The sequence below is a fragment of the Poeciliopsis prolifica genome, unplaced genomic scaffold (assembly GCF_027474105.1).
Source record: "Poeciliopsis prolifica strain line A6 unplaced genomic scaffold, Auburn_PproV2 SCAFFOLD027, whole genome shotgun sequence".
NCBI classification, from domain to species: Eukaryota; Metazoa; Chordata; class Actinopteri; order Cyprinodontiformes; family Poeciliidae; genus Poeciliopsis; species Poeciliopsis prolifica.
Genome location: NW_026562402.1, coordinates 677381 through 704570, shown reverse-complemented (window position 1 = coordinate 704570; position 27190 = coordinate 677381). Strand labels below are relative to the sequence as shown.

The 27190-nt window shown below is 36.6% G+C and overlaps 1 protein-coding gene across 1 annotated transcript; it reads left to right on the top strand.

The window, feature by feature from the left end:
• Nucleotides 1–516: 516 nt before the first annotated feature.
• Nucleotides 517–26688, top strand: itchb (itchy E3 ubiquitin protein ligase b). Its single transcript, XM_055048275.1, has 24 exons — nucleotides 517–651; nucleotides 6023–6114; nucleotides 7406–7547; nucleotides 8823–8947; nucleotides 10773–10907; nucleotides 11015–11063; nucleotides 11633–11802; nucleotides 13612–13843; nucleotides 14259–14354; nucleotides 15113–15287; nucleotides 15998–16067; nucleotides 18781–18865; nucleotides 18940–19068; nucleotides 20019–20091; nucleotides 20343–20414; nucleotides 20585–20673; nucleotides 20903–21062; nucleotides 21174–21307; nucleotides 21886–22026; nucleotides 22100–22220; nucleotides 22313–22417; nucleotides 23027–23123; nucleotides 24462–24534; nucleotides 24663–26688. Exons 2-24 carry the CDS (start codon nucleotides 6045–6047, stop codon nucleotides 24760–24762), a joined length of 2643 nt encoding a protein of 880 aa, XP_054904250.1. The 5' UTR covers nucleotides 517–651; nucleotides 6023–6044; the 3' UTR covers nucleotides 24763–26688.
• The last annotated feature ends 502 nt before the right edge of the window (nucleotides 26689–27190 follow it).

Below are 27190 nucleotides of genomic sequence, written 5' to 3'. Positions count from 1 at the left end.
TTTTTTTTTTTTTTTGTAATTCAGAATTACAAATAAGACATAAATATTTCTGAATAGAAATTCTCATAACAATATTTTTTGAAAGCTTGTTCTTACAGTACATTGTAGGCTATGTCAACTTATTTTTGTTATGATTCCCATTTGCACCAATAAATCCATGAAATATGACTGCTGACTAAATCAAAATAACTCTTAATTTTAACACAATCTGTATGAATGAAACATATTTTCTTTAAAAACAATAGACGAATTCAATCTTATTTGGGACTTATGCTTTTATGACAGCTTAATTCTGCAAACAAATAAAATAGGCCTACTTGACAAATAAAACTACTTATACGCCGCACATTAAATTGTTTAACAGGTGCGAAATGGAGCCGTAAATGCGTCAGCATGTTTACTGATCGCTCATTGGTCCAAATAGTCTATTATCTGATCCAATCATAGAGCGAAGAGGGTGGTGGGGGGGGGGTTGACTAACATGCGCCCCACCTTGTTTCGATCACGTGACGAGAGCTCACGAAGATGGTGGAAGTTTCTTCTTCCTCTGAGTGAGACACCCCGAAGAAACCCAAACATCCAGTCGGACCAGGGCTGGGGGGACGTTTCAGCGCCGCTAAAAACATCCTTCAAACCTCCATTTGGTTCTCGGTAAGACTAAAGCCTGTTTGTCTCGGTAAGGTGGTTTGGTTTTAGAGACTCCGTAGTTTGGGCTTTTCATTCTGCCATAATGATACAGGCCAGCAGGCTCTCAGGCTGATACGGCATCAGGTTGTCAAACCTGATGACTTGCTGACGTTCAACACGTACACAGCAACTACACCGGCCCAGAAAATACAACTGCTCGCAGTGACAGCTCCCTGTTTCACTCTCTGAGCGGGGCTTACTGTTCCCGGTGCTCGGCTACATTTGTTAGCACATTCCCAGTTCGAGCAAGTTATGTAATGTTTGTCATGTTTATATGCTAGGGTGCCAGAAAAGGCTAGTGGAGGCTCGAGCAAGTAGAGAAAAGTGTTCTCTTCATGATTTAAAACCTTTGTGTAGTTGGATATTCTTTAACTTTTACAAGTTATAATAATAAAGTATAGTAATAAAGTACGCCCATTAACTTCGTAAAACGCAGCTGTCAGAAATGTTTTTCATTTACAAGGAAAGTGTTGACCACACCCGCTACTGCGTCACTTAATGAGTTGTACAACCATTATACAGCTGGATAATTACATTCACCAGTGCAGTAGTATTAATGCCATTGAACTATTTTGTCACACTTTTTTGACAATGGCTTTCTAATGGCCACGCTTACAAAATTGAATGAATCATTATTAATATCTTATTACTTTTCAAAAGTTGAGAGAAACTAAAGACAAATTTCTCTTAGGCACTGTGGGGCATTGTGAATTAGTGGTGAAATTCAACTTTATCGACCCACAATGTGTTGAAACCAGGGGTGTTTCTAGGATTTGATCTTTAGTGGTGCTTTGCCCCCAGTAGGACTAAAACCTATGAGAAGATATTCGTTGTTGCATTTTCTAAATCTTAACTGCTTATTTACATACATTTACAAACAAAATTAAGAGACATGTCAGTGATTCATAGAATAAAAGAACAATGTTCATTTTACTCAAACATAAACTTAAAAAGGGTAAAATCAGAGAACCTTAACTTTTTCCAGAGGTGTATAAACTCAGTTTGAAACAGAATGGGCACCCCTAAAATAGAGCTATATATGCCACTGGTTGAAACCCATTTAGGTGTTCAAATTTGTTCCAGTAGAAGCAGAATTTTTTTTTCCATCTTGGAAAAAAAAAAGGTGGCCTTATGTACTGACCAATAGATCACTTCCTCCATATTTATTTCAAAATCCAGCCTTTATCATTGATATTGTCATTTTCCATTCTTCCATTAAATATTAATATGCTTTTATTGCCCGTTATAATCAAGAGCCCTTTGTTTGCGGTGTTTCTGATTAATGCTGTCCTTAGGTGGACAGTTCTACTGTACTCTATTTGCTACCAAATTCCATGTCATTATTGAGGGGGACCATAAATATGAAAATTTCTTGAGCAATTTCGGGGGGGGTCGATGAGGTTCCATTGAAATGTAAAGTAAAATGTGGTTTAAAATGTTTTTAAATCACATTCAAGCTGCAGGATCAAAAATGACTAGTAATGCACATCAAACATGTTTTATTCTCAGTAAGCAGCCTATGGAGAAGTAAAACTAAAATTCAAATGTTGCAGCCATTCGAGTTTTGTTCAGTCTGACTTATCTAATCTCTGTTACACCTTTACAGAAATTTAAGGTTCTAAATACAAAAGCTTTAATGAGTAACTCCTCTTTATAAAATTCCTCATAAACATTGATTTAATGAAATGGCTCCCAATATAAGTTATGGCCTATTTAAATTATAACTTAAGTTGCTTTTTTAAGCGTTTTTTTTAGTTTTGGCATGTCCTTGGTAACTGAGATCAAATAAGTAGATGGAAATGAATATCTGGAGAGTATCAAATTTAAAGGTAACACTTAAAGCACAAGAGTTGATATAGAAAAATATTCAGATTTTATTTTGTGGTTTTAAAGGCTCTATGCTGAAGACAGTGAGAAATTAAGGCATAACTTTTTTGTCAGTTTCTAGCTGTTCTCTTCTGTTCTTAGCTCCCACACACAGAGCTGGGTTGACTTGCTCAGCCCCTCCTTCCTGTTTCAAACTCTTCTAATTTAACTAAAAGTTAGAGTTGAATATGAATGAGATGTTTGCTACCTTTAACAAAAAAGCTTAAGTCGATGAAAGCAGTGTAGCAGTTTTGCTCATAAGGCAGCTTATCATGATTCAGTCAAAGTAATGAAATGACTAACTGCAGACTGATTTTTATTGTCAATGTGTTTCTTCCCGCTAAGCAGTGAAGTAAATAAAATGTTTGCATGTATTTTGCTGAAAGTGAAAATTGTGGAATTTCATTTTATATATATATATATATATATATATATATATATATATATATATATATATATATATATATATGTATGTGTGTGTGTGTGTATATATACACACACACATATACAGTCCCATTGTTTGTCTTTTTTATCCTTTTGAATCTTTTCCCAGAGTGAGTTACTGTCAGCTGGCAGAAGTGTAGTTGAATGGAGTCTTTCTGTTACTTGTGTGCTCTGTCTGAATGTAGCTGTGAGCACACAAGTCCTGTAGAGCCAGCAGCCAGGTACCAGAGATTCTCTCAGCGGTACCTGCTCACCATGCTGTTCGATGCCATTTGTCCTCTGCCCTGCTGTTTAAAACCAGACAGAGAGGCGGTGAGGTAGCTCTTGGGGGTCACTGTGAAAAACGTTGCGACGATCTGAATCGGAAGGTCTGCTTTCCATTAGCTGCAGATCAAGTAAAGAAGCTCTCTTTGGCTTTCAGATTACATCTCTGGTACAGATGCACTGATCCACTTTTTTCACTTCCAATATCAATGCCAATATCTGAGGCATAGTATGGACCAGTACTGATCTGATATGATTCAAATAACACATAATGGAGTTCTGTGTTACTCTAAATACAGGGTGATTGTCACTAAATAAATGAAAAGTGCTCAAAGCCATTGAGAAATTGACAGAAGAAATGACATCGGTTTATAATTATCAAGACAATAATTCCCTCCATCAATAAAGTTGGAATATTTTTCCTCAATGTAAGAGTTTTTTTTGTCTGCACTTGGACTGTGAAATTTAGCTCAAGTGTGAACTGCTGCCTCTTCTCTATTTCTAATCTAAGCAATTATATCATGTTTAATACATGTCCTAATGTATTTATCCTATGTATTTATTTTAAAAAATTGTGATATTTTTACTCATGGCTGTCATTGTAAAGTGAAAGTCTCACTCTGGCCCAATTGAAGGTTAGGTAGTTTTTTTTTTCAGGGTCTGTTTACCCTGTCTCTGTCAGCTGGCCTAATGACATGGTTGCTGCAGTGTAAATAACAATAGACATGGCTAACACTCGACTTCAGGAGCTCCAGAGGCAGGACAGTGAGAAATGCCAAGCTAAAGGCAATTAGGAACATTGTGACATAATTTTTATTTTTAACATGAGTCGGTGGAACGTGGTGCAGTACAAACACGTTTGGATGTAGTCACTGATCTGTGATTTGAGTTGGTTTGTGGAGTCTTCTGTCATGTTTGAGAGTTTCAAACATGTGAACACTTCAGTGTTGCCTACATAAACATCCTGAAGTTTAAAGTTCAGCAAACATCCAGGCAGAGCAAAGCTAGCCTTCTTCTAGAGCTTCAATGTCAGCTGTTGCAATGAATTATTGACCAAGATCAAAGCCATGGTCGGAGTGAAAGTTTAGCTAGGAGCTGCTCGGTTTCTCTGGCGTGCATTCCTGATGAGCTGGAGCGGGGACCATGTATTATTCAGAGTCACTCTAAGGTAATAAACCAGATTCAAGGACAGATTTCAGGATCTGCTTCCTGTGCACATATGTCCTGATTCTTTGGGATTTGTTGTGTTTTTTTGTTGCTATGATATGAAATTCACATCATTCATGAATGCCCTACATTATAATTTGCTTCCTGGTTTTGGAGGTGACTCCTGCCCACTTAGCATCACATATGGATCTGAACCACACCAGAGTTCACCCCAATTAGATCTAGACATAGGTTTGTAGATGGACCAGAGTTTGCTTTTTTGGTCTACATCAGAGTTTGATTCTTAATTTTCATCTCCCCAAATGAACAAGACTTTCTAGGCAAACAAACCAGAGTTTGAATAAAGCTGTCTAAACAGTACTAGTCTATATCTGCATCAACCACCTGCATGAACTTTGATTAACTTCTTTTATTTTATTTTAGTAAAACGCAGAATGTTTCAGACTTGTGCTTTAAAGCTAGAAGCTCTAGGCCAGACCTCAAAGTCTCACTCAAGGATAAGAATAAATTAGTATCTGTCTGGGTATTGCTAACTCCACCTCAGTGTTAGACATCTATAAATAATATTCTTTGACAGTTCAGACTAGTTCACTCTTAGACTCAGATTTGTTTGAGTTTAACACTTAAAGCATAAAGATGGTTTATGTTGACTTTTGCCCTCTTGTTTTCATTTGCGTCGGTGAAACTTCCATTCTTTTCACCTGAAGGCCTGACTGATAACTCTTCTACTTATTAAATATGCCTCTGTGTTTTGGATTTCTACTGTCTGTTAATGCTGTTAGAGATTCTGGGGGGAGGGGAATACAATAACCAAATGTGTGTGTCTGATCATACAGTCTGTGAATTTTAACATCAGGAAGAGGAATGAAAATGTATTTTTAATGTTTTCATTTCCCGGATCTGAGATGAGGCCTGTCATGACACCACAATTTACTGGATGATAAATTCTCCTGATGATATATGGGTGAATGATAATACTGGTGTTTTTGAGAATGTTTCAAGTAATATAAAAGTAAAAGAACATATTCTCAGACTTATAGTCTGAGAATATGTCGTTTGTTTATTTTTGTTCCAAAATAAATAAACAACAAATATATTGTCCTTCAAACAAAAAAGATCCAGTTGAGACCAAAGCAGCAGACTGAAGACTATTATCATCCAGTTTTTGGTACGAAGAGAGAGAGAGAAACAAGAAGAAAAATAATTAATGCAAATGGAAATTATAGGGATCATTTTAAGTTATTATGCAGGTAATGCATTATTGCTTATTGCAACAGGAGAGCTTCTTTTTTCAAATCTCATAAGAGGCGACTGGACCAAAAAGGGGATCACAGTTGCATACATAGAAATTCAGCAATCTGAAGTTTTTGATCAGTAACATCTGATGAATTCTAATTAATGTACAATTTGAATAAAAAAAATGACAAAAATAATCTGATATACAGTAAATAACTACATAAGCATGAAATGGAGTGTATACATATAATAAATTGTAGCTAGTTGTGAAATCTGAATTGTCAAAGGCATGAATTGACCCAAAGCCAGAGGAAACTGCTTGGTTTCCATCTTTAATGATTTATTGTCTTCCCTTCAGGCCCTATTCCCAGCCCTATGTCATGGCCAGTGGAGTCACCAAGTCAAGCACCTCCAATGGGTACCCACCAAAGGCACAACTACAGATCACTGGTAAGTTTTAAACACTTAATTTTAGGTGGAATTAGGTACAGGAAAGGAAACAGAATGGTGGTTGAACCATGAGCTCTTTACAGTTTTCAGATTTTTATCTGAAGATGCACAAATTAATGAAACTGCAGCATGACTGTTCCTCACAGATAACAAGTCTGAAACACCAACTAACTTTGGACCAAAGTAATGTTAATGGACTTTGGAATCCACTGTAGATACAATAATGTCAGCACTAATTGTTGTTATTTTGAGTAATGTCCAAGTACTTCTACATGTCTGTTTTGTAGTTGTGGAGTACAGCAACCTCCACATTGTGCTAGTTAATTTTTGGTCATCATTTTATTAGTTGTTTTTTTTTTTTGCTCTTACTGTAGATATGTAGTTAAAATGAGCCATTTTGTGATTTCTGAAGACTAACGTATGTCTGGTTTACTTAAATAGTATACTCACTTGTGTTGTGTTTCCTGTTTTGAACTGTAAAAACAAAAAATCTTACCAAAACTAATTTGCATAACTTTAGCAAGTTATATAGGAGGTTGTCAATAATTCCTTAATACTGATGAAAAAGTTCTAGTTTCACTGGCAGATTATTTCACTTATAACATGAGAAAAATGCCTTGAAAACAAGTACTTTTTTTATCAATAATAAAATTTAAAACTTAAAGCAAGATCTTACATTTTGCTGAAAAGTTACTTGTAAGTTTGCTTTGTCACATTACAAGTGCACCAAGTCATTTACACTAAACTCTAGACAAAAATAGATTTGTTTTCTGTGTAATTAAAATGTCCTCTACACTTGGATGAGTTTAGAAAAATGAATATTTGATATTTAGTGGTAACAACTAATAATTGCAATGCCGGTATTAAAAGAGATTCTGTTTGAAATTGAGTTTTTTTTTCTCTGTATCAGTGAATGTTTTCATTGTGAGGTTATATTGCATTAGAGTTTCCACAAGTCTTTATTCCTGGAACCAGTAAGCATGTAGAGCAGTGTAGTTAAATTAGACTTTACTCTGGCTTTAAAGCCAACAGCCTGTTTTGTTTACTTAAGCTTACTGTAAAACCTGCCTCATATTTGCATTCCAGCACATTCCCGCAGATAATGCAAACACACAACAATATTGGGGAAAGCATTGATTAAGATAAAAATTTATACCGCAATATATAACTCCATGTTTCAGTTTTTCACTCTTGGATTGGTCGTGTTTGCTTTTTCGTTTTAGTTCCTTATCCTTTTTATTTCTATTTCCTGCTAATGACTGTTCTATGACGCCTCCTCTATTTGTTTCAGTGCTATCAGCAAAACTGAAAGAAAACAAGAAGAACTGGTTTGCTCCCAGTCCTTATGTCGAAGTGACAGTCGACGGGCAATCCAAGAAAACAGAGAAATGCAACAACACTCACAGTCCCAAATGGAAACAGCCGCTCACTGTGTAAGTCAGCATAACTGAAGACTCATGTGACATTGTTTCACAGATATTACCAGGACTTCACTTCAGTGACTAGTCGGGGAAAAATTAGCGCATTATGTTTTGGTTCACTCAGCTTTAGGAGGCAGTGCATCATGCCTTGCGCATTACTCGCCTTGAAGGCTTAAATATTACCAATGAGGTGTTTCTGAAAACAGGTCTGCAATTCTTGAAAACTGTTATTAAGCTATTTCCATGTTTGACTGAATAACAGCAATTTTCTTTGGATTAGTATTTTTTTTTCTGAAACAAAACTATGAGCTCTGTGAGTTTTATGAAAATTTTAGTGCCAATTTCTCCTACTGCTGGAGCAAAGTCCTCAAATGTTTCTTTTCAGGAGAGTAATGACAGCTTTGTTATGAAAAACAAAGCATAGTTTTAACTGTAGCAAACAACTTCTTGGGAACAAAAATCTTTATGGGAATAAAACTTTTCGCTTCTCTACTAGCAAACTACAAAAAATGGCTGAGAGGGGTGGAGTAAAACGTCTTGTGACCTGGAGGTGGGCGGGGCTGGAAATGCACCTTTTGCATTTAAAGGGACGACACAAAAACGAGTTTCTCTCAGAAAAACCTCAGAACAGGAATAAAAAAGACTGGAGTGACGACAATGAGGAATTCAGACAAAAGCTTTGCAGTTCTACTTTATTACAGAGTGATTTTAAGTGGGAAAAGGATTTAAAATCATGAGATGTCCAATCCATTCTAGACATACTTGACACAAATTCCTATTAAACTTTATTTTTTATGTTTTAAAAGGATTTTGAAAACCTTGGGCTCTTTATATTAGAAATAGACAAACTCTGTGTCAAAATGTTTTTTTTTTTTTTTTTTTTTTTTTTTGTCTAGCCTTAAGTTTTAAACAATACAAAGTGCCAAATATGCCTCAGTTTTTCTTTTACACTTTCTTTTAGAGCCTTGACAACAGAAGCATGTATATACTTAGGGAGGTAATTGGAGCCATGTATTCACAATGTCTTTGCAGCTGTCATGGTGTTAATTATAGACACTGTATGTCCTTGAATACTTTGACTATTAGCCAGAGGAATATGTATGGAGATGCTTTAGATGATCCAGCTAAATAATCACCCGCAATATGTTTTACCTGAGGCTATTTGTGCAGACAAGTATCCTGGATGCCATAAAAATGCATTTTTATAATAAAGAAAATAATACAAGGACCCAGAGGGAAGCTTTTTCTGTATTTCTCTGGATTTATTAAAACATTTTGCCTCAACAGGATTGTGACTCCATTCAGCAAACTGGTGTTTCGTGTGTGGAGCCACCAGACCTTGAAGGCAGATGTGTTTTTAGGTATGGCCATGCTGGACATTAGCGAGACTCTCAAGTCCAACGACATGAAAAGTGAGTAGTTGGAATGCAAACAGCTGTCAAAACATTTAGTGCCCTGCACTCATCTGATTATGAAACCCTCATAAGTTACTTTAAGCCACGTATGACTGCGAGTTGCTGTTAAGATGAATACCAACAGTTTCGGAAGAGGTTGAGTATGCCGACTTATGGTTCCCCTCACCTTAAATGGACCAGCAGAGCTCTACACACTTGAGGAAGCAACTTGTCTGTTATGGAGCAGAGATGCGTCTGAAACATGCAGAACACCCGCTCTTGACAATTAAGCATACGTTTTGTTAGAATACACACCTAAATATCAATAAAATCCGATAGTGAAACTGGAAATCTTTGAATAGTAATGTTAACACTCGGCCTGCTGGGTGATAAATTGACCCATAGAAGTTACTGTGATAAAAGATAATATTGTTTTGAGATTATTTTTAAGTAACATGATAGTAATAGCATAATAATGCACATTCTCAAAGATCAATAAACTTTAAAGTCTAATAAATATTAACACTGGAAATGCAAGACATTTTAAATATCTAAAATAAATATACAGAAACAACAAATAAAATGAGTTATGAAGTCTACAAACAAAACTCCTTCAAAACAGATCTCGTTGGGTCAAAGCACCTGACTGGACGACTTTTATCATCCAGTTTTTGGTTGAAAGACACAAGAAAACAATCAAGCAAATGGAAATTATTTAGCTTGTTTTAATTTATTATGTGGTTTATTGATTTATTGCTTATTGCAACAGGCCTAGTTCAGACATTCTTTGTATCCAACCTGACTGAGCTGAATATGTTTTGCTAAGAAGAATGGTCAAAACTGTCTGCTGTAAAATTTCAAAGCTGCTGGAGATGCATCTCAAAAGATTTGAAACTGTTCGGTAGGGTCGAAATACAAAAGCATATATTATTTTTCAGATTCAGTTTATAAAAACTATTTTAACATCAACTAACCTACGTAATCAAAATGAGGTACTATTTTGCAGGTCTATTTTTGAAAAACTTATTTGATAGAAAATGCAAAAGCTGAAGGTCTCTGAATACTTTTTCAGTGTTGATGTGTTTTGCTTTCTCAGGCTTGCAAAGCTTTTTGGAGCATTTGAGATCATCCAAGTGTACAAACAGAAAGTGTTTTTTATCAGTTTGTAGCGAAATCCTTGGCCTTTCCTCACTACTCTAGTATGTGGAACTAAACTGCATAGTTCATAAGGAATGTGAAAGATTCACACCAGTTTTTCTGAAATAGTTCTTCTTTCCCTGTTCTCATAGCTGAAACTGGGTCTTATGTCTATGTTTGTTGTATGTTGCAGCTGGATCTCTTGGTGACAAGTTGAGTAGTTTTGGAAACTAATCCAGCAGTAGAAAAACATGCAATAGAAAGCAGCTTGAATTTCAGGCTCTAGTCAGAATCATTTCTGGTATGTTAGTCATTGAGAAGTCTGCCTTGTTTTTTGCATAGCTACACTGATTCCAGTAGTGCTGATGGTTAACTTGTGGTGCAAATTGCATACTGATTGATGTTCCGTGAGTATTTCAAAGCAGAAAAACGCACGTTTGTCAGAATAGCCAGATGATGCATCTTCTTTGTGTACTTTAGAAACGATCTCCAGATTGAACTTGCAAAAATAACAATCCTCCTTGGCAGAGGCAGCCCTTAATTTGTTTTTTTTTGTCTTGTTCCTCTCATTTATTTGACATACTTCATGTGTATCTGTTGTCCAGATGTGATGGTGATTTATGACTTTCTTCTGCATTTTATCTCACCATTTTGCATAGGTAAGGCTTTACAGTGTATTTCAAATGCAGATATGTTGTCTCTGTAGTTTCCGATGTGGTGCAATCACTCCAGCTGCACACTGACAGAGAGCACTCAGACATGGTGGGGGACCTGTCTGTCTGTCTGGACGGAATGACAGTGGACCCAGAAATGTTCGCCTCAGCAGATGCCAACCACTATAGTGAGCAACCTGGATTTAAATTAAATCATTTCAGTTCATATTAATAGTGCAGATTATATGGTTGCAGCCGATTTTAGATTTGTCTTTTTGTTTGTTTTGTTTTTTAGGTACATCTAATGGAGAATCATCACAGCACAATGGGGATCCTGCCATAAGGTAAATGATAAAGGCCCATTAGTGGAACATTTTCTTCAGTCAAAAATCTTAAAAGTAAAATATTTATTTGTTTAAAGTTGGAAAGAGATTATGCCTATTAATTTACTAATTTAATTTATTTCTATTTCTTAAGCACATGTATCAGAAATAACTGAAGGAAATAAGAATTCTAAAGTAAAATTGTGCATACTACTTTAAAGCAAAGTGCATTATAAATATGCACTTTTATAAAAATGCTCTACTATAAATATTTCAGAACACTTTATTGGAAAAAAATGACACACTTTTGAGTAAATGAGGAGAACGATAAACTATTTGAACTATTTGCAACTTAGTTTAATGCATGGGACCATAAAAATGTATTTTGTAATTATTGAGAAAGGGGCAGGTTTACACAACATTTCTCTCCTTCCAGCTCCTTTTTTAATCATGTATATGAAGTGTTGTAGGAGAATCTGTAAATTTGTGTTATACGAAGTGAATGAACCAAGGGTATCTCTAGATTGATGGGCATCTCTAGATTTATTTGGTCTTACTTTGGTTATGTTCTTTTTTTTTTTTCTGGATAGGTCAAGTCGAGACAGCTCTCCAGCTGTGGACACTGATCACAGATCCTCTCCCAGCACTCGAAGGACAGTGAGCAGCAAAGGGTCTCCATCAGTGGGAGGACGGCCCGCCCGACCACCCAGACCCTCCAGGCCTCCTCCCCCTACACCCCGCAGACCAACTTCTTCACCAGGTTGGACATGAAACCGTTTCGGACTGTACTTACACAATGTAACAGGTTACCGATATTATCTACCCGCTCCATTAAACATGGCCATAACGCTGACAAATGTCAACAGTCCAACATACTTTGGGGCTTTAAACCTTTCACACAGAAGTCTGATTGTTCTTGCATTTAATTAGTAGTATGAATGACCAGGGAAAAAAATATCAGCAAAACTTCTGACTTGAGCTTCAAGACCTGCTGTGTAAACATAGCCTTAAATGTCACTTGTGATTTGACATATTGTGGGGCTCTGTTGTGGGTTGTTTCATTAAGGTATATTTAATTGGTTGATGAGAATTTGACATGAGCTTAAATATATTAATGGAATAGTTTAGATTTGGATTGTAATCTAAATCTAGAATGTGGTAATTTAGCAGTATTTGTGTTTAGATAAATATTTTATTTAAAGCAATTTAAATAAAATATCTTGTAATCTACAAGTGGCATGTTAAATAGATGGCTGCCAAAAAATGTATTTTATTCCATCAAGCAAAATGGTAAATCTAGGCAATGTTAATTCTATATTTTCTAAAAGTAAAAATGTGAAAATTCTAAATGTGATATTATTATAATGAGCACAAAAAATGCTATATTATTTTGGCAGTAGTTGCAATAATTGTTGCAAATCTGTTATGCTTCATTACAGCATCCCTCGTTATAATCCTCTGATCTTGTCGTTGCTTCCAGAACCAGCCGGGTTGCTGCATGTCAAGCTTAACTTATCTGCATCAGATTCTACTGATCAACATAGTTTTCAGATTGGACAAACACAGGAGGATTAGAATATACCTATGCCAGTACCTCTGGCTCAGGCGCTGCAGCAGTTTTTTTTTTTAATGTTTGATGTTACACTCGCGGCTTTTATAGCTCTGTGGTGATCCCCCAAGGGTAAATCGGAACAGGAAATCGTGGTGGGAGAACTTTGATCTTTCCCCGTCAGCTGATCGCATTCACAACCCGTTTACATAATGCAGAGGAAGTTTGATCTAAAATGGGCTTTTACAAAGGTATATATGTGGGAACCTGTTTGAGGCACTGTTAAAGGACCAAAGTTCAAATGTTTGCCATTCAACACAGTATGATATTGCCATTCAATGTCAAACGATTACCATGAGGGTGACCTGGGAGTTAGGACAAAACTCAGCAGTGTTTTTGACAACTGCTTTATCAGTTTAAACCATTCCTATCCACTGAGACAGGAAAAATACAGGCAGAAAATGTTGACTAGTATGGACAACCTAGCATGTCTGGAACTGGACAACCTCATCACAACATTACTGTCTTCAAACAGTAACGCTGATGAACTACAGCACTTCATCTGTCAGATAAGATGTGCGTTTGTTACAACCAAATCAAACACACGAGTCTTGCACTAATGGGAGAAATGGCTCCTGGTCTTTCTACAAAGACAAAAGAGAAATCCTACAACTGCTAAACTCTTGAGGCCACTTCAATTTTGTATGCATTTAATGAAGAAGAGAGTTGCACTCATAATGTTTTCATGCTCCCCCTCTACCACAGGTGAGAGGGGGAGCAGCTTGTTCAAGGGGTCATTTGGCTAAGGGCTGTGTGAAAGCAAACCACACCAGATGAAAATGAAACAAATATTAGAGTCTTCTGGACTATCAGGTGTGAAAATGACTTTAGTTATGCTTGGGTGTGGCTCCAGTTCCACACGTTGATATCTGATACCACAACAGCTGCCATTTTGGAGGTGCTTTGCCCCACTTGCTTGTCACTTTATGATAACATTTTATGAGGTTCTTTCCACCTCAGCATCTTCTACCAATGGGATGGCTCCCACAGAGGCTAGCCAGGGCCAGGCAGCCTCTGATACACCAGTGCGGACCCCAGGACCCGCATCTGCTCCGGATTCAAGCCCATCGACGTCCTCAAATAGGAGCTCCATGCCCGCCTCCACAACCGGAAGCGCAGCGACTAGACAGCCGACCACGCCTTCCCTTCCACCCAGAGCACCATACGCCAATGTTGGACCATTGCCTCCTGGGTTGGTTCTTATGCTGCAGTCTGCACCGCACAAAAAAGCTGCATTAGCAGAAAATACAGGAAGAGAAGTTAATGAGTCATTGGGAGAGACGGCGTTAAGAAATGGTGTCGTCTTTTTTTAGCCAAACAAAACCAGTAATCTAGTTCAATTTAAGGCATAAATATTAATTTCTGAAACCATTTAATGTTTTCTTCAGGCTGTTGTGATGTAGTTGGAAGAGCAAAATAAAAGCTTAAACTTTTAGCATAAGTTTGCCACACATGAATTATGAGAAATTTTTGCCTTTTTAAATGCTGTCTTTACCGCTACTACAACGGCTGCCAGTTCTATTCCAAGATTAGAACTGGCAGCCGCTGTAGTAGCGGTACTTCTAGATTCTGTTTGATTTATTTTTTTTCACCTGTTTGTACTATAGATGGGAGCAGAGGGTGGATCAGAATGGCAGGTTGTATTACGTGGATCACATTGAAAAGAGAACAACATGGGAACGTCCCGAGCCGCTCCCCCCAGGGTATGACTTCTTTTCTCAAGACTGATGGCTTCAAATATGGATATACCAGTATTGCAGTAATTACAGTATTATTTTTAATATCTGTACAAAGTCAGCTTGCATAGGGTCACAGTTGAAAAGTTTCTTCTTCATGCTGATCTGGTGATTTCCATGAACTTGCGATATTAGCTGCTGTCAATAACAATTATTTTGATGCACAAGACAAATTATTGGGAGTGAAATTATTAGTGTGATTAAGATTAAAATACATATGTAACAAGTTTCAAAGAAACAGAAAGATTTGTAAAATAAACCTTTAAAAAAAATCATTAAGATATATTTTAATGCAGGAGTGTGCATTAAAAGATGCAAGCTGCTTCTGAGATTTTTTCTGAGTACATTCATTTAATGGTAAGAAAAAAAAATCTCAAAGAAGTCATTCTTAGTTAATGGTGGTAGAACAGTTTGAGTAATAGTACTCAAATGAAAGATTGTAAATTTTTAAATGTGGGAGATGGCAATGCTGCTGGAATAAAAGATGATTTTATGATTTCCATATCAACATGTGGAAATCACAAATCAGTACAATTCATGAATAAAATCAAGGGTCAGATCTGTAAAGTTCAGATTAAGAATGTGTTTCAGATTTCATTTAGGTATAAAATGGATTGAAATGGATACAGCTTTTAGGTTTTTTTCTTCCTATTTCTTCATATAACATTTTTTTTATTTTTTCCAAGTATTGCAGAAATTAACGTTTCCCTTTCGCGTGTTTGAAGGTGGGAGCGTCGTTTTGACCAGATGGGTCGTGTCTACTTTGTTGATCATATCACGCGAACCACCACATGGCAGCGGCCCACAGTAGAATCGGTGCGTAATTACGAACAGTGGCAACACCAGCAGAGCCAGCTGCAGGGCGCCATGCAGCAGTTCAACCAGAGGTTCATATATGGGGTAAGACTTCCTCCTTAACATGTGATGGGAGAGTGGGAGGATGTGGAGGTTCGTTTTTTAAAAAACAAAAACTCAGCAGGAGAAAAGCATTTTTTTTCCCGCCATACTTTGTTTTTTTTAAATAACGTTAAAGGGTTAATAAAGGAACTATGTCATGAGGAGTTTCAGAAAAAAAAAAGCATCTAAAAGACATCAAACTTTTGATGTCTAGTGTGAACCTAGCGAAATCTGTTATGGATAAATTTTCTAAGTATATGCATATCTAAAATATTTCTAAATACAAAAACTGTGAATTCAGACAACTTGTGACTTAAAAAAACGAAGAAAAAAATCTGCAGCAAAGATATTCAGCATCCGTGATTCTTTGGGCAGCATTTCATTTAATAAAGATTTGATCTGGAAATCTCTACACAACCTCAAAACGACTTCTACTTCACCTGTACAATGAAGCAACTTCAATTGCATAAATATATTTCCACATCTTGTTATGCTTTTCTATTCTTTGTTTATCTCAAGCAGATTTCTGGACAAGATTTTGATCCAGTCCTTAGTAATTGTACATAAATTTGTGTCACATAATCAAATGGAACCCTGGAAACTTTTGTACTTGATTACAATTTTATCTAGTTTTAGTGAAATTCCGTTTTTTTTGTTGTTGTTGTTGTTGTTGTTTTGTTTTTTTTTACATATGTCAAAATTTGTCTTTGAAGGTTCAAGACCAGGCAGCAGCTTCACAGAATAAAGAGTTTGATCCTCTTGGCCCTCTGCCTGCTGGATGGGGTAAGATCATTAAAGGCGCAGCAGACCTTCAGTGGATCATGAACATTGACCCATCATAACAGGTTGTAAAGTTAAAATCAATATACAGCCCAGATCCTTTTAGGAAAGTCAAGATAGGTTTATTTGAAAAGCATTGTTCATGCTCTTAGTGATTCAGAGTGCTTTGATGGAAAACGAAAGAACAGATATTAAGAATGGCTTGTCAGAAATATTTAGAGATCTGAAACTGAGCCCAGAAAGTTTAATTTATGTTTCTATTGTACATATAAAAAAGCTAACTTATGCATAATTATACAGTAATATAGTAATCATGGTAAAAATGGTAAATGGACTGAACTTATATAGCGCTTTTCCAGTCATTTTGACCACTCAAAGCGCTTTACACTAGAGTCACATTCACCCATTCACACACATTCATACACCGATACGCAGACCGGTAGGCAATTTTAGGTTTAAGTGCCTTGCCCAGAGGCACATCGACATATGGCAGGAGGAAGCTGGAATCGAACCTACAACCTTCCGATTGCAAGACGATAACTCTGCCACACAGCCACAGCCGACCACGCTGTGGTATTTATTTAAATAATTAAATATTTTTGTTTTATGTATAATCTGAGTCTGTAGTATTTTTTATTTTGAAAATCCTTTAACCAGATTCTCTTGGTTACATCTTGCATGCTAACATTGAGCCCACAAGCAGCAAAATGAGTAAGAAACACAGGTCTTTGGAAAGTTTCTTTGCAAAGGGAAAAGGCTCAGAAAAGAGACATGAGAATGGATTTATCCCAGTAGGTAATTTCCACATTAAAAGCCCGCTCTGCATGATATGGTGACTGGTGTTCAGTCAGATCAGCATACGCCGTTTGATCGTCATACTCTTAGCACAAAGTGACATATATGTCTATCAGATAAGTACACACTGTCATTACCATATGGTTTTATTTAATTAGCAACATAGAATCATGACATAAATCGTCATGCACTTTGTTATAAAAGCTGTGACATCCTGACTCAGCAGCTAACTTTTCAGACAGTCATCAAGCAACAGGGAAGTGAGTTTTACAAAGGAGTGTGTTGTAGTTGACTGCAGCTTTAGCTAGTTTCTGCTTTAAATAGACTTTTAAACCACGACGATGCATAATCTACCGAGTTATCATTGAAAACAGTTTGACTTAGCTGAACTGACAAGTCATCTGAAGGTCGGACCTCTTAATGCACAAGCAGGTGTACTCGCTGCATGTATGCTATTCTGACAGCATATGATGATCTGATAGAACATCGGCTTGCTAATGAAGAAATGTGGACTTCAAACTGCTCTTCTGCTTGCCTACCAAACACCCTATGCATAAGCAACACACTTCGGGTGTTGTCTTTCATCATTCCCAGATGGGACTGTCTTGTTGAAGAGAAGCAATCTCAGGCCTCCCAGTGATTTGTCCTTATCTGAGTTAAAATTTTCATAAAAATAAAATGTCTGTTTTTGTGGTGTATCTGTATCTTATTTTGAAGGGATGTGTAAATGTTACCATAGCAACCAGAGTCAGCTTTAGGGTAGAGGTCAAGAGGAGCAGAGCTTGTGAGTTTTAGGTCTGGTTCAATTTAATCCAATCAGCTGAAATCCCACCTGCAGGTTCACACGGGCCAGAAGCTGTACTCCTGTCCGCAGTGCGACCACGGCTTCTCCGATTCACGGCAGCTCAAGAAGCACAGCTGCGACGGCCCAACTCATATGATTAAACTTGATTGATTTGCTGTCTTTTTACAAAAAAATGCTTTCAATTTGTAGTTTTGTTGAGTTAAAGGGATGTTAGGGATCTTAGGATCGACCAGCTGATGATCCTAAGATCATCACAGAGGTTTTCCAAACCTCTGTGACCACACATGAGCCGATAAAAGTCCAACAGGTTCGATCGGTTCATGTATTCAGCCACATGGCAGGAGCAACACAAACCGATACCACTCATGAAAATCTCAATTCCAGAAGAAAATCCTTTAAAACCCCCAATATACCATACGTAAATTTAGAATAATAAAACATGTCAGATGATGCAGAATCAATAGTGATAGTTTGTGGACTCGTTTTAAGAGATAAAAGATGTAACAAAAACAAAAAACATTGGATAAAAGTCTGTGGAGCAGCCGCTCCATTTGTTGCACTATGTGTTAAACTGGGCTCTCAGTTCAGCCAGGTCAGCTGTTTGGGATTCCCCTCCATGCTTTTACATCACTAAGTGTCTGATTGTCTACCTGTCACATCTTGCTCCCAGTTAGGAAAAACCCCACATGCTGCGAAAAGGGCCAAGACAATGTTGAAAATGTCCAATTCTAGATTGGAGCGATCCTGTTTTACGTAACACACCAAACGCAGCATGATGATCGATTACGATTATTACAGCGACAAGCTCAGAACCCGATGCGTTCTAAGGTTTCCGTAAGGGGAAAATCGGGGCAGAAAATTTTAAATTGTTTCATTTGACACCCCTCATTTGCCAGTTCCAGCCTGGCAATTTTATTGACTGGTCCGTAGTGACAAAAAGATTGGGAACCACTGCATTAGACTACATTTAAATTAGTTTATATAAATGCTAAAATTAATGATTCTTAATAAATATTACTTTTTAAAAACCTGTTTGCATTTAGTTTAAGTAGTTTAAGATGACAACTTGCAGCAGGAGCAAATGAATTCATGCAGATATGTTTCCTATCCCTTCAGAAAAGAGGACGGATGGCAATGGAAGAGTTTACTTTGTCCATCACCAGACCCGCTCAACTCAGTGGGAAGACCCTCGAACGCAGGGGTAAGAGAGGGAGTTCAGCTCTGTCTTTTGTTTTTGTTTTCCTGAAACCCTCTTTAAACAATTCTCCTTTTCAGATTACTAAATGAGAAGCCGCTTCCTGAAGGCTGGGAGATGAGATTCACTGTGGATGGCATTCCTTATTTTGTAGACCACAACAGAAGAACGACCACATACATTGACCCTCGTACGGGGAAATCCTCTCTGTATGTTTCCTTCCTCATTACCTTCCATTTTTCCCCTAAAAAAAATTAAGCCTTCATATTCATGAAGAGCACAACCAGGCTAGCTAAAGGAAAATACCCCAAAATTTAAGAGAAAACGTTTCATATTGCTCTGTGGAAAATGTCAGACCGGTTCATTGCATGTAGATACACACTTTAGACACGTTGCATATTATTTTGTGACATCTGGAAATTTTGAGCATGCTGGAAGGCAAAAAGAATTCTTTAATATGCTAGCTGCGCTGCTGCTGTGGAACAATACTGCTACCTACATCTCCAGGTTTTATTTAATTATTATTAATGTAGTGCATTGAAAAAAAATAGTGCCAAAAAACAGTTGACATTTAAGATTTGGCACATTGTGTTGACAACTTGACAGCTAAAACCAATAGTAATTGTCATTCAGATCCACACTAATTTGCTCTGATAAAAACAAACTAAAGAATTGACAAGGAATTTATAGGTTATTGAATTTTTCAGGTCACCAGAAACATTGAGTTGTCACTGCACAGCACATAATGAACCACAATTACTTCTATTTTCTGTTTATTTAAAGTGATAACTAAAAATGGTATAATTGCCCATCTCTACTCCTGTCTTTCTTTTTTTTTCTGGCTTTTTCCTCTTACATTGACGCTCATGAGCTGGAAGCAGCCTATTTATGACTGTTGTGTGTTTCACATTTTGGCCAAACAAGTTTGGTAAAACCACAGAATGATTAAATAAGCTGATATAAACTGCTAACATCCTGACCTTGGAACCTGAGAAGGTCGCCCCCTTCCTAATGACTCCTGCTCTAAAATGTCTTAAATAAAAATTTCTTTATCATTCTGCGGCGTCAACAGCAAGCACTTACACACCACTCAGTTATGTTTATAACTATTTTTATGTTTAATACACACTGACATGTGATATAATATTATTGTCCATAGTGAAAATGGACCACGGATCACTTATGTTCGAGACTTCAAAGCCAAAGTTCAGTATTTCAAATTCTGGTGCCAGGTAAGAGTCAGATTGTCACTATTTTTGTCTATTCCACTCAGAAGTTCTTCTGTACCAAGTGATAAGGATTTATAAGTTGTAGTTTGTCATTAAATTACTGCAGTGTTGAGATGGGGATGAGTAGATTTCATCCCACTAATATGGAAGAATAATCTGTAAATTATATGCAGCCTGAAGTTATTAATCAATGAGTGCAGTTAATGGTATACTTTCTTTTCAGAATTAGAAAAATCTTCTTTTGTTTTTTACAGCAACTGTCTTTGCCTCAGCATGTTAAAATCACAGTAACGAGGAAAAACCTCTTTGAGGATTCTTTCCAGCAGGTATGTTTGCAATGAATTCAATCTGACAAGGTGTTATTAACCAGAGCTGCTGTTTTGCTGAAATTACCTTTAATTAACTAAAATGCTAGACTCTTAAACATTTTTATTAAAAACATGATCATTGAACAAGTCATTGTGAGTTGTATTTATTTATATTTTGTCTATTTTAGATAATGAGCATTAACCCTCAGGATTTGAGAAGGAGGCTTTGGATCATCTTTCCAGGAGAGGAAGGCCTTGACTACGGAGGTGTTGCCAGGTAAGATAAGGCGATTGAGAACTTAATTCTTGCCAGACCTTTCTTTACATTTTTCATCATTTGCTTATGAGCTACGCTAACTCTGTTGTTATTGTCTCAGAAGCTTTAAGGAGGACATAAGTTTATTTATTTATTATTTATTTATTTTCTCTCTGATTTCCACCATTGATTGGAATATGTCTTAACAAAAGCCGTTGTTGGACTTGTCTCTCTCTGTCCTTTCCTGTAGGGAGTGGTTCTTCTTGTTGTCTCATGAGGTTTTGAACCCCATGTACTGCCTGTTTGAATACGCTGGTAAAGATAACTACGGTCTCCAAATCAACCCTGCTTCAGACATCAACCCCGACCACCTCAAGTATTTCAGGTTCATTGGACGATTCATTGCAATGGTTGGTCTCTTTTCATCATGGCAAAAAAAAAACAAAAAAAAACTTTCAGAACAGTTGAAGAGGTCTGCCGTAAAAAATAAAAATTAATATTCCATTGTTTTTATCCCTCAGGCTCTTTTCCACGGCAAGTTCATCGACACTGGTTTCTCTCTGCCATTTTACAAACGGATGCTCAACAAACCTTTGACACTCAACGATCTGGAGTCAATAGATCCTGAGTTTTATAACTCCCTCATGTGGATTAAGTGAGTGTGATCTTATTGTTTTAGCTCTTAAGATTAATAAGACAAATTAAGTACAAGTCAGTATTTTAAGATGCCTAAATGACAGTTTTTTTTCAACTTAGTCAGATATAATTGTGGTTGTATTGGAAAAGCAGCTTAGATATTAAATAATTTTTGTTAATTTGAACTCAGAAATGGTTTTGGTTGAATTATTCAATAACATGAGACTCTCAAAAGAAGTCGGAAGTCTGATTTTTTTTTAAGCTTGGAAATTTTCACTTTTCTCTAGAAATTTTCTATGATTGATGTCAAACTTTGAGTCTATTTTTTCTAGCACATTTTTTATTTTTAAAACTCAGAAATGCCTAAGATCTCAAAAAGTCTTTTGTGGCAGAAATTTATGTCGATTTTTTTTTTCTGTATGTACAATGGCCTTAATGCACCATCTTCGTCCTCACAACCAGATTCGAAATTTCCTTGTTCTGACAATTTGCCTTAGAAACTTATCTGGTTTGTCACATTGTAAAGCATCTGATAGCAGTGGAGTGTAAAAGTGAGCAGTGATACCGCTATGACAAACGTGTTTTATCTCATTTCAGGGACAATAACATCGAGGAGTGTGGGTTGGAAATGTTCTTCTCAGTTGACAAGGAAATGCTCGGAGAAATATCCACCCATGAGCTTAAAGAAGGGGGCGGAGACATCCAAGTTACTGAGGAAAACAAGGAGGAGTACATCAAGTGGGTTTTTCTCTTCCTCTCTTAGGTTGTGTGTTTAGTTGTGTTGTGTTTACCTCTTTGCTGCCCCCTACAGGTTGGTAGCAGAATGGCGGCTATCCAGAGGAGTGGAAGAACAGACGCAGGCGTTCTTTGAAGGCTTCAATGAGATCCTCCCTCAACAGTACCTGCAGTATTTTGATGCTAAAGAGCTTGAGGTGAAGCTGAAACACAAACTTGTTTACATAATGAGCGATTCAGAAAACACAACAAGGCACAGGCTTTAGGATGATTTCTTGTCCTTGTACAGGTCATGCTGTGTGGCATGCAGGAACTGGATCTGGGGGACTGGCAGAATAACACCATCTACAGACATTACACTCGGACCAGCAAACAGATCGTCTGGTTCTGGCAGGTCGGTGGGAAACGGTTGGATATTAGTTTCACTAAATGGTTTTGCTCATTTAAAACGGAGATAGTTATAACAAAATTGATGCAAGTGTGGTTTGCGCTCCTGGAGTTTTGTGACAAACTGTTGGAAAAATGCACTTCTCCTTAAAATTGTTTTGTCCAGCTATGAAGGAAAATCAGAATTACTTGCAGGAAAATGATGGTGGATGTTTTATGATGGATAAAGGTTGAAATGTGAGAAAAAAGGTGATACTTAACATACATATTTATGTACATGTTTCTGCCTCCTCGAGCTTTCATCTCATCAACCCTGAAAATGGCAAATATTGAAGGATTTTTGTTTTTAACCGAAGACTGTCATGGTGACCTGGTAGCACTAACGTACGATACATTTACTCATCTGACTTAATCATTAAGACAAAGTTTTACTTTTTGCTCGTCTTTGAAGCAGCACGAGTTAATTTTACAGTGAAGATTTTCTGTAAAATGTTTTTCATTTTACTCACATATTTGAGTAAGTTAGTCAGTAAACTCTTGCTTAGGTAATCTGTTTTAATCTGCCATTGCTGTAGATATTTTCTTGAACTTCTAATATCAATATTTCTGTCTGCAGTTGATGAAGGAGATGGACAACGAGAAGCGGATGAGGCTGCTGCAGTTTGTAACGGGCACTTGTCGTTTGCCGGTGGGAGGCTTTGCCAACCTTATGGGTAATTAATCCTGTCATTAAAATATTTCGCTTGATACTTTGATGGGTTTTTTTCACATATCTCATATTTGCATTCTATCTGACTAAGATAACAGTCGGTCAGCTTTAACACATCTAAAACCCTGGCTCTGGAATAACTTTAGCTCACCATCTCTTTGTTTCCTGAAATGTTGACATAATGACTCTGCACAGAGCAAGTTCTCTGATTATGGAAAGCCAAACTAGTTCTTTCATAGAACCAGTTAAAACTGGCTCTACTTGTGGTAGAGCTTATTCCAATGTCCTTCATTGGAATAAGCTCTTTCTTTATATTTTTCTTCTAAACCTTTATTGGTTCACAGAAACTGTGAGCTGTAACAGTTAAATACCTGCTTGGATATTTTATGTTCTTCTTCACTGCACTGTAAAATAATTCAGTTTTAAGAATATTAAAGTGCATAGTTTATTTCTAGTATAATTATAATTTTTTCCCCTCTTTTTCATTTCATACAGTTTTCTATTTCCTCTACTTGTTTACAATATCCTACAATTTTATTTCTGAAGGAATCAAACAAATTTTTGGATTTACTTTATTGTTATTTTGTGGGGAGAAAAAAAATTATTCTGATGGTAAAGAGTATCTCTTTCATTGTTCCAAAATTAACAGATTTTAAAAATATGGAACATTTACATATCTGGATTTGTCTGAAGCTGCTAAAGGTTTAATAAAGTGAAAATGGGGAAAAAAAACACTTTATCTTAGTATTATTATAAGGTGTACCATTTTGGGTCAACGATTAGAACCCTGATCATTAACGCTCTCATCATGCAAGCTTAATGCAATTCAGCTGTGCGAGATTTTAGCCATTTTGAATTAAATTAAATATTGGGGGATTTGTTTCTGACCAAAGTTAGTATTTCTTTTACATTGTACAGACATTTTAAAAGGGTATTTACTTCAGTTTTTTTTTTTTGTTTATTTATATTGTTTGAGTTTCTCAGGATTATTCAAATGAATATTAAATATTTGTAGGCCCAAATGTATGTCTTAAAATATAGCTTCACTTCTTTAGGAAGCCAGGTGCACAAACTGCTCACAGTAAAATCATTTAATTGTGTTTTCTATTGATGTGTCTTTCAACAGTGGAAAAAACAGTAAAACTAACGATACAACAATAAGGATAGTTTTTTTGCAAACATCGTTGAGATTTATCATTACATTAATCACGATAAATGATAATGTTATGATGAATACTCATCCCTCATCCCTCAAAAAATGGTTAAACCCATATGCCATTAAATAAAAAAAAATAGACATGGGGACAAAAGAAGATTCAAACTGATGTGTCCCTCCTTTCAGGGAGCAACGGGCCACAGAAGTTCTGCATTGAGAAGGTGGGAAAGGAAAACTGGCTGCCCAGAAGTCATACATGGTGAGACTAAAAAAAAAAACCCAAGATCAGACACATAACTGTTTTCCTTCTGAGATGCTTCAAGTGATTATGATGTTGAGAAAACATTTGCTCTTCAACTCTCTAATGTGTTTATTTTTGTGCTGCAGCTTCAACAGATTGGACTTGCCGCCCTATAAGAGCTACGAACAACTCAAGGAGAAGCTGATGTTCGCTATCGAGGAGACGGAAGGATTTGGACAGGAATGAAAGAGGGAGACAAAGTGGGAAAACCCCGTCAATGTTTAAATCAGGGAGCGCCAGCCTGCAGAAGCAGTAGGTGTTTCGGAGAGGCGACGCTTGTCTGTATGCACCAGCTGGTGAGATGGCTGCCATCATGTGGAGTAGTCAGGAACGGGGAAATCCTCTCACAGCCAACCTCTCGTGGCTTCGTGAGCGGTAGCAGAATTTCATATTCCTTGAAAACCAAAATCCGACATGACAAACGCAGTTGTCATGTCAACAAGAAAAACTCCCGAGCGCGGGGCATGATCTGAGACGTAGAGGGCGTGGCTTTAAGTTTTCAACTTGGCTAAGTTCCCCCAAAACGAGTCGCTTTCTAATCTGAGTCTGAACTAATAATTTAACTGAATCTTCCTCTCTTAAGTTAACATTAATGACTTTCAGAAGCTTCAATAACAGACAGTCTTGGTGCTTCAGTGATTTGGGATTTCTTGCTTTTGTTTTGCGCTCTGGATTATGTCGTATTTTGAGTCTGTGAATCGATGAATGATTGTGAACAGTGTTGTAACCTCCATTATTTTTTTTAATGGTGGTGGCAAATGTTATAAAAACCATTTAACTGGCCCTAGTTTTATAGGGCCAGAGTCTGCACACTGTGATCTGTAATAACAGGACAAAATGGATTAGAGTATTCTGGAAGAATCTTAACGTTCTTAACAGCTTTAATTACCTTTTTTGGTCTTTTAATGTACAGAAATAGTCTTAATTAAACCAATTACTTAAAAATCCCCTGAAGACCAGAAGATTGCCAATACTGCGATTACAAATAAAATGTAATCCCATGAGGCATTTTCATTGCAACCTGGTCGTCTCTGTTAATCATGTACCATTTGAAACATGATCAAGTGTTTTCTTGCCTTATTTTGACATCTTTCACAACAGACCTCAAAAGGAAGGGATGCAAATGTTATCAAAAGTCAGCAATAGCAGGAAATTTAAATCTTGCCTCTCTCTTTACGCCTGTCATTTATAGCTTGTTCTGTCTGAACTTGTGAAAAATAATATATTTTGTCAAAACCCTGCATTAATGAGCACTTCTGGCGAAGATGTGTGAAGCAGCTTTTAAAATAAACCTTTTTCAATAACAATTAGAAAACTTAGAAATCTGTTGATGTCATTTGAAAGCAAAGTGTAAATTTAAAAATAATTGTTACAGCATTTTAAAACAAATGCTAAAGGAAACCAATTGTGGTAATTTTATAAACAAAAGTGAAAAGTAATTGAATATTGGATATAAACTGAATCCATGTACAAAGATTAAAGGTACATTTTTCATATTTTTATGAAGAATAATTTACTGCTATCAAAGCTGAATTTATTTTGAGGCTTTTTACATATTATAGTCTTTGGGGCCAATAAATCTGGAGTGCTAAAACTCCAGCGCTCCAGAAAGTAATGGCTTGTTTTTGTTTTTATTTTTTCACCAAAAACCTTTTTCCTCACCAAGTGTTGAAGCTGAAGAAGATTATGTAATGAAATGAAACCTTGTGTTGTGAAGACTGTTTGTTTAAACTGTATAGTCACACACTGAACCAGCAGAGGAAACTAACTGATGAACTTTGGATTCAAGAAGAATTGTCCGTTTTTAGCCTTTCCCCCCTCGGCCTCCCAGCCAGCAGAAACAGTTGGTCATGTGGTAAAATAATTCTCTCTGATCAGACTGATTCATTCTCCTATTTAAATAAATACATTGATCAGAAATGTCCAGGTGAACCACTGTCTCTCCTGTACAGGACGAGAAGCTGTAAATGGTGTTCATAACAAAGTTTCTAAAGATTTTAAATAAGAAGTTTAAGGCAATGCTCTATTTTCTTTTCTCTCTAGCTGCTTATGTACATGAAAGATGTGTAACATAGGAATTGTCACATTAATAAATGAACTCAAAGCATCCTGTTTTGGTGTTCTGGTGAAGGTAAATGTTTGCGTTTACCCTGTGCAGATTTAAAAAAAAACCTGAAGGTTGAAATACTGGCATGAGTTAATTTTAATTATATTTTATACCAGTGGTTCTAAGCCTTTTTTGAGGTGCTGAACCCACCAGTTTCACATGTGAATTCACTGAACCCTTCTTTAGTGATAAATAAAATATTTTTTTCCACAAAATGAGCCATGCATGAACATCACCTTGCTCAAAGAACAAAACAAACACAGTGCATGAACTCACAACAAATTACAGTATTACTTTATACTGGCTACAAAAAAAATATTTCTGCCCCATAAAAGAATTTCAGCCCCCCAAAATTTTTTTTGCTTTTTCCTAATTAAAAATAAATTTGGATTTTTTTTTTTTTTTAAGAATGTAAAATTTTTTGATAACTGAAATGTTTTAATTTGAAATTTAATTAGTTTTTTGTTATTCTGAATCTACAAAATACTTTTTTACTTTTCCCCATCT